General features: G+C 39.1%; 1 protein-coding gene across 1 annotated transcript; it reads right to left on the reverse strand.

Moving 5' to 3' along the window:
- Positions 1 to 3,576: 3,576 nt before the first annotated feature.
- On the reverse strand, positions 3,577 to 7,905 carry LOC137404143 (uncharacterized). Its single transcript, XM_068090298.1, has 3 exons — positions 7,227 to 7,905; positions 4,843 to 4,938; positions 3,577 to 3,698 (listed from the first exon to the last, which is right to left on the reverse strand). The coding sequence occupies exons 1-3, from the start codon at positions 7,903 to 7,905 to the stop codon at positions 3,577 to 3,579; spliced, it is 897 nt and encodes a 298-aa protein (XP_067946399.1).
- Between the last annotated feature and the right edge of the window lie 606 nt (positions 7,906 to 8,511).

An 8,511-nucleotide genomic window follows, 5' to 3' on the forward strand; every position in this document is an offset into this window, starting at 1 on the left:
CATGCCCACCGAGTTCGTCGACGAAACGTTTTTAACAGATTAAACAAATTATTAGCGAGCACGATTCTAGCAGCTTTAACAATTAGTATAGTCCAAGACATGTACCGCGACACACAATAAAAATACGAAAGCATTTCGACATAGAACACACGATGTAACGGTTTAAGTCGCGCTATTGTTGGTTAGCGAGCACGACTTTAGCAAAATTTAAGATATATGTAGTCCGAAAACATAATGCGACACACAAGAACAATATTACAGAAAGTTATCATAGTAAATACGATGCAACTGACTTGTTTGCGTTAGAGATGTCAACATTCTCTACCACAAAACTTTTGCTGCTACAAAGGAAATATAATTAAAAAATAAACAAATTGTAGCTATAGCGTCCAAACAATAAAGACATTCAATAGCGCAATCTAATCAGTTGCATCGTGTGTACAATGTTGATTTGCACTTACACTTTTATTGTGTGTCATTATACGTCTCTTGGACTATACTAATTGCAAAAGCTGCTGAGATCGTGCTCGCTAGCACGATTCTAGCAGCGCAGAATAATTCTGTGTGTTTCAATCGTTTCGTGATTTTGGTTAAAACCAACCGAAGTTTTGTTACGTGTAGCCGTACCGTTACTAACTTATTATTTGTTTATAAATCACCACGGTCAACCAAAACTTCACTAGTTTTTTGTTTGAAGCATCTGGCCCAGCATTTATAGACTGCCAAATAATTAAAGCAATGAAATGCCACGACATTGACAGCAAATCCGTTTCCAAGTCTGTGACTGACAGTGATTATTAAAGACAATCTCGGTCTATTTTCAGTACAAGAAATATAGCTCTAAAAACCTAAGACGGCTGTCACTCTTCGAGGAGTAATCAGCAACGCTCCCAAACATCACTAATATGTTTGTGAAGGTCGCTGGTTGAGCCATGCTTTTGGTTAGCAGAAGTTCAAACTGAGCGAGTTTCAGATTTTTAACGCAACCCAGTGCCACCAGTATAGATATTTGTATTAAAATAACGAATGTGAAGAAAGAGGTTGTTTAGGTTACCAACTTGAAAAAGGTGACAGTGATTTTAAAAGTGACGACAGTGATTTTAAAAGTGACGACAGTGATTTTAAAAGTGACTATTCTGACGACAGCTTTGTGTGGTAGGACCCCCACCATAGTTAAATAAACTTCCCTCGGAGTCTTTGTTGATAAACATTGTATTTGGTAATAGGTTACTGTGTTGTATATGTATAGATTATGTACATTGTGATGCCCTACTTCACCTGGTCTCTCTCTGTTCTCTATTGGCTTTTAATAGTATGTGTAAACTTTTAACCAGTTCCCTGAATTTTAAATAATATATCAATTTTTTTTATCAAGTCAACCTTTGCTTGTATGAAAGCATGTAAACAAATGTTAGACTACTGCAGAGTACATTGTGGTAGATGTGATGTATTTTTACTTATTCTTTGAGTAAATTCATTATATTTCTCTTTTCATTTACCATTTGTATTTACCACAGGTCTTCTGTCATAATGCTACCACTTCACAATTTTCCATCTAAAACACGAGGTCGTAACTCCCAACCAATGTAGAACAAGTCTGTAGCATGAAGACAACTTGTATGTATTTGCTAGATATCTCAATCATCTATGCTAACCTTTGATCTGTGTTATACATTGTTTAAAGACTGTTTATTGACAGAATACCTATATGCCACTGTGCTAGCAAATATCATTCTATTTATTACGGAAGGTAGTTTAGTCTATTAAGGTGCATCAGGCGTAAAAATCCTGTTGAGCGAATGCATTTTACCTGTTGCACAATATGGCTTAGACAATATTCATAACAAACCAATTTCAGGTGTGAATTCAATTTTTCTGTACCAATCAGCTTGAATTGCTTAGCTAAGAGCTCAAACGTCAGTTGGATTCTTTTCTCTTTTTATGAACTTTGTTATAGGAATGTTTATTCCTCATCTGGTGTTATACAAAGTGACAACCATAACAGGTAGCTGATGTATGTGAACCAGGCAGGTGACTAGTTATGGCTGGCATCAGAGCTCTGATAAACTAGATCACATGCTAACTACAACTACAACGCCCCCTGATATCTTATCACTTAATAAACAAAACTCTCGACATTTAGACTCCTTATGTATACAATCCACGTCAATGATTGTCTTATCCGAGCATTGCAACCTCCATAATGCCGGCTGTTGCCAAGAGATCCTGAGAATTATATATTTTATCTCTGCCATTTGTGTCAATAATTCCACCAGATCATGGCGACAGAAAGGAGCACCTGTCAACTCAAATAATGGAGGCGAGACAGCCGTCAGCTCTTTGTATATTATACAAACAGTAAATTTTAATCTGGTGGACTTTTGCATGAAATAACCCACAAGTTTTCATGTTCATCAACGTGACTATATTGCTGCTTCAAATAGCAAAGTTATGAATTTTAAAGGAAGAAATTTAGTTATATATTGCTGTTGTTAAAAAAAGTCTAGCGGTTCATTGCATATGGATGAAGAGACAAGGTTGAAAGAATAAGTATATTTAATCAAGAATAATAAAATGCAAACAGGAAGTATTACAATACAGAGAACAAGATGATGTGATCACTTTGACAATGCGTGTCTAGTGGGGCTCGCGCGTGTGTCCTTATTTACTATAAGCCTGCCCTCTGGTTTGAGGGCTGGCTGGTCATTACTCTTGTCATTGCTCATTGGCTAGTTGGGCTAAAACGTAGGTCCCTCGGCATCTTTAGTGTCTGTCTGGGTAGATTGTCAGTCTCAGCTGCCACACTATTAACTATCCGGGTGGTGACATTGATTGCCTGTTAAATTTGTATCACCTGGAGTTTGTAGGTACGCAGCGAATTGTTCCATCCTCCGCTGAGTAGCACCCAAATCTGAATAAACAGACATTCGTCATCATAATTGATATATAAACAAGGGTTACTTTTACTGATGAGCAGGGATATATCAATGACAAACCTCTATCAATCTGCTAAAACATTCTAAAAGTCAAACTGCTACCATTTTGATTTAACACCATGAACTTATGCAGTAAATTCTCACATACTATATAACTCAAGCAGCATCAAAATATCTACATAAAGTTACTAGGAGTGAGCCATGATTGATCAACAACAACGTTATAGAATCAGACCATCAGAACAATACCACAGCTAGTATAATATATACTAGTAGGTAATTTATAGGTTACTAGCATTGAATGATACTAGATAGTCAAGATATGAGGTGGAGAGTAAATAGCCTTATAGGGCTTATACAAAATAAAAGTACCTGCTCTCTGCTGTCTAGCCTCTTCCTGTACTAATGACAACATTCTCTCGCTGTCCTCCTGTAGCGTTGTTACTTGCTGCCTAGCCTCAACCAATGCTATAAAAGTGAGCATAAAAAACCTTCTGTTACATGTGCCACACTGCTACTGCTTATATTTGTTCTTGGATGTAAATAGACCTCTGACCTACATAGATCCTCTGACTCTGATCTGCATTGTTAATTGCATAAGGAACAGACTTCTCTCCCTCAGTACTACACTAACAATGGACTAGCAAACAATAACATAGAAGTTACCTTCTGCCTGCTGCTGAGTATGCCTTTGTAGAGCTGATACTTTCTGGTCACTTTCTATTTGCAGGGTTGTAATTCGTTGTCTAGCGTCATCTAAAGCTGCAGCAGAGTGAAAAAAAACTTGCTGAAAGATATTCAACACTTTCATTGGTCACATTTGACAATGACAAAAGATGCTGAATACATTGGTGAGTATATGTACCTTAGCACATTTACATGCTAACGAGGCTTTCATATGCATTGTTAATTACAGAAGGAACTGAATGACTGGGCATAAAGGCAGGAATGTAAATGATAGCGCAGAGACTGAGGGGTGTAGAAGCAGGGACATATGTAGAAGCGCAGAGGCAGTGAGTGGATCACATAGGCAAGTGCTTAGAGGCAAAGGCAAGTGCCTAGAGACAGAAACAAGCTGGCCTGGCAGGCGTGGGTGGCCGAGCTCAGTAGAGCCGTAGAGGCTGGCGACCTTGCACACAAGTAGGCAGGCAGATTATGTGGAGTGTGATGAAGTCAAGTCGTGTACTCAGCAGTGAAATTGCGCAGCCATCCTCTACTTGAAAGCAAAAGTGCATCATGGAATCACACAAGCTGACAAACAGGTTGATGGGTGATTACCAAGCAGGTGGGGCAAACAGGCTGTTAGGTGCTTTTCGTAGGAGCAGAGGCCAGCGTACTACTAATAATAGCTTGACTGCTCAGCTAGGTAAACGCTGCAAGTTTGGTCGAGCTTCTTGCAAGGCGAAACTTTCGTGAACATGCGGATCTATGCATTCCGGCAGGCTGGTTGCTTGATGAAGTTTTAATACACTCACTCTAATTCAAAAGTATGCTTATTTCCTGGCTGAATAGCGACTGGCCACTACATGCATTGAAGCAGCACTTAGTGTGTTACACGCATAAGCCATCCGCAATCCTTAGGAAAAATTTAATTCTTTTAACAGTTATAAAACTGTGTAGTTATTGCCAGCCAAGCCACACAATAATAAACTTTGATGTTTTTTGTAAGAATTCCTCCAAGAACAAGCAAATATTAAATTCCTCCAAAATGCAACATCGCACGAGCTGTTCCTAATCCACCTGCCACAGAAGAGATAACACATATTGTCTCATAGTAAATAACTGTAATGTTTCATATCTAAACACCAGCTTGAAAGAATGACTCACTATTCAATTCCCACTGACTTCTCTTCCTCAGTACTATACTAACAATGGACCAGTATAAGCCATTTACATAGGAAGTTACCTCCTGCCTGCTGCTCAGTTTGTCTCTGTAGATCGGTAAGTTTCTGGTCATGTCTCTCTTGCAGTGTTTTTATCTGTTGTTTAGCGTCTTCCAATGCTTCAATATAATAAAAAAACACCTGTGAATAGTACATAGAGCCATAGAGACACATGAATGGTGTAGAGACAGAGGGGTGTAGAAGCAGAGGGTTGTAAAGGCAAATGGGTGTAGAGGAAGGCAGGCACAGAGGCAGGAGCCTGCGAGCAGAGGCAGGCTGGCCTGACAGATATGCTCAGCAAAATTCAGACTCGAGCTGCAAGCATAAAGAATTGTCTTGATCAGCCAGGTTATATGGCCGGCAGATATTTATGCAGGCTGGCTGACATGGGGCAGTTGGCAGACAAACTCCATATTAGTGCAATCAAGTCAAACACTCAGCACAAAAACACACAATCGTGGTCGACTTGGAAGTAAAACGTGTGATCATTGTGAACTTGGCAGCATAGCGTGTGATCACTTGTCAACTCGGTGAAAGTGAGCAGGCTTTCTTGCAAGTAGGACAATCAATTCGTCTATTTAGTGACCTGAACATATAACCATTGTCTACTAGGAGGCAAAAGCGAGCAATCGTTGTCAACTCAACTGACTCAGCTAAGCTGGCAGGCAAACTGACTGGCAGGCAAGCACGGTCAAGCAAACGGTGGATGCAGCAAGGTAGACACAGAAATAGAAGGTGCCAGCAGGTGTGGCTGGTAAACAAGCACGTTGGCAAGCAGAGAGGCTGGCAGGCAGGCTGCTAAGCTTCCCGCTTGCTTTAAGAGACGAGAGTTGCAATATTAGTAGCGATGGAACCGCTCAGCAAACCGAAGACTACCTATTTGCTCCAGCTTCTTGAGAAGTGAAACTTACTGCATACATGCATTTGTGCTTCCTGCAGGCGGGTCGCTAAACAATAATTTGATCAACAAGAGTTTGGTACACTGTTTGGTATACCGAAAAATAGCTGTAAAAGTGTTTAGTTGTTGCCTACCAAGCCAAACAAGAGACAGTATCTGATGTGTATAAGTGTGGCTTGAATAAAAGCTTATAAGATAAAAAAGCTCATTTCACATCTACCAGTTTTATTGGAATTAAAATTAAGGTTACATGCATCTAGTAACTTTTAAATTGGATGTTTGATAAGGAATTCTCTAAGCAGCCTCATCATAGACAGACATAGGCAAACAGTTAGACACAAACAGGTGCAGGCAGGTAGACTGAAGTGAGCATGACCAAGCCGAGTACTCAGTAAGCTTAGTAAGTAAGTAAGTAAGTAAGTAAGTAAGTATATCAGGCAAAATTTTTTTAAGATAGTTATAAAATATTGTAGTTGTTGCCTGCCAAGCAAAACATGACATGTCCTTTAGCATGGCTTGAGTAAAATAAAAACTCATTTCACATCTACCAGTCTTACTGGAATTAAGGTTACATGCAACTGGTAAAGTTAACTTTGATGTTTTTTGGTAAGGAATTCTCTCTAAGCAGCCCAACCAATAATGAAATTTTAACAGAACTCAGCACCATACTAGCTGTTCCTGTTAGCATCTGCCATAGAAAATAAAACCACACATTGTCTTAGAGTTTAAAAAATAAGAAAAAGTTAACCTAATTTTAATATTTATATCAAAGATTAGTATTGTTATAGATTTAAAGTCTGAATATTAAAGCAAGAAGCTGCTACAATATGTACTTTAGTCTGTCATTCAGTTTACTACTAAACATGACAAAGGATAGTCATGTTATGTTAGGAACAATTAAAATGCTGTGGATAATCTACAGCAGTGTAAAATATGGTTGTAATACTTTCTACTTTCCATCAAAAACTGCTGCATAGACGATTAGCTATTCATAAAAAGGAGTGTAATGTTTAACCTCTAACCTCTGCTTGAAGGAATGACTCACTAGTCTACCACTACATACAATAATCATAGTATCATTACAATTGTGTTAAATTCTTCACATCTCAGACATTTCAAAATACAGAAATATTAACAGACAGATTAGTGTGGAACACGAGAGTCAAGCTACTGAGTCTGCCACAAGGAGTTGATATTTAAAGAGCTGCTAACATCACTTCAATCCTACCAGTTTTGAATATTAATATTAATTTAAATACTCAGACTATAAACGGTTCAGCTGAAGGCTGGAGACAAGCAGCACTCTGTCTATGCAAGACTCAGTGAGTTTACAGGAAAATAGAGATGCAAATATCCAGGGTATATCCCAGGGTTCAACAGTAAATGTATACAATGAATGAATTACTAGCATTTAGTTTAGATTTTCAGTAGAAAGTTGCTGAGACTGAAGAGTTTAGCAGTAGAACAGTTCAAGTGAGTAGCTGGTATCACACTGTATAACAATCCTACCTTCTAATACTGACTTCAGCTGCCATCTCTTTAACAGCTCTGATGATTCCTTCTTTCCCCTAAACTCAGCTACCTCCAATGGAGTCTTTTTGAGTTTATTCTTTATGTTGAGGAGTAAAGAGACAGTCACTAGAGACACGGATTCTAACATGACCTTCAGAGCAGTTGTCTGTCCACTGAGTGCTGCACAGTGTAGTGGAGTGTAGAGGTTGTTATCCTGTATGTTTAATAGGGAGTCTCTCTGTAGTGAGGAGAAGTTGTAGAGGAGGGACTCTAAACACTTGCTCCTTCCATTCCATGCAGCCAGTGCTATAGCTGTGTCACCGAATTTATTCTTCTCAGATACGAACTTGTACTTCCTCTCATCACTCACTGTGTCCATCAGTAACTCTACACACTCACTGTATCCCCACCTTACAGCAAGGTGTAGTGCTGTACATCCATCCTTCCTCTTCATCAAGAGCAACTCGTCTGCTGTTCTTCTGATTGGTGAGAGAAGCAGACGGCAGATTTCTGTGTGGTCTGCTTCTGCAGCTACCATAACAGCTAAGTATGAGTCATGCTTGATAGTAATCAGTAGCTTCAGTAGCTCAGCTGGTTGGACTGACTCTAAGGCTGCCCTCAAGGCACTAATCTCTATCTTTCTCTCTCTAACATAATCCTTCAGCATTCCTTCCATGTTTAACTGTAACATATGTACTGCACTTTATTAGCTGCTGCCTACAGTAAAATATGATAGAGAAATGAGTACAAAATGTCACTCAACTGCAGAGTTGGAAAGCTGCCAACCATAACAGAGTGGCTGCAAGTGAACCCTGGATATTTACAGAGTATAAAAATAAGGCCAGGGATGTCAGACTCTGGCAGAGCTGAGAATTATGAAATATTTGCAGTAGGGAGTGTTTGCTGGTCTGATTATGACTGAGGAATGAGACCAGAGCCTCCTGACCTTAACTTAACCTCACTACATGACAGACTCTATGAGTCTCCTCAGGGTGGAGAGTGACAGTCGCAGGAGGTCAGAGTTATATTATAATCACACTGACTCAGTGACTCTCTTCATCTACTCTATTATTCCCAGTAAGTACAATATCAACAGATGCTAATATAATATATAAGTTATACTTACCTGTTGCTATTCTGTTTGTCACCTGCTCTGACTGCTACAGGCTTCTTTATAGCTTGTAGCTGGTTATAATAATGTTATCTGTCTCCTGATTGGCTGAGCTGAATAAGAGTTACTCAAACAGTGATTCATGATGAATTTAGAAGATATTGAATAAAG

Source organism: Watersipora subatra, chromosome 9, assembly GCF_963576615.1.
Source record: "Watersipora subatra chromosome 9, tzWatSuba1.1, whole genome shotgun sequence".
Classification (NCBI taxonomy): domain Eukaryota; kingdom Metazoa; phylum Bryozoa; class Gymnolaemata; order Cheilostomatida; family Watersiporidae; genus Watersipora; species Watersipora subatra.

Coding starts and splice junctions, on each gene's coding strand:
- LOC137404143 (XM_068090298.1), bottom strand. CDS start 7,905: ATGGAAGGAATGCTGAAGGATTATGTTAGAGAGAGAAAGATAGAGATT. Junction 4,939..7,226: donor GCTGAAGTCAGTATTAGAAG/GTAGGATTGTTA, acceptor ATTATATTGAAG/CATTGGAAGACGCTAAACAA. Junction 3,699..4,842: donor AACTGAGCAGCAGGCAGGAG/GTAACTTCCTAT, acceptor ACTCTGCTGCAG/CTTTAGATGACGCTAGACAA.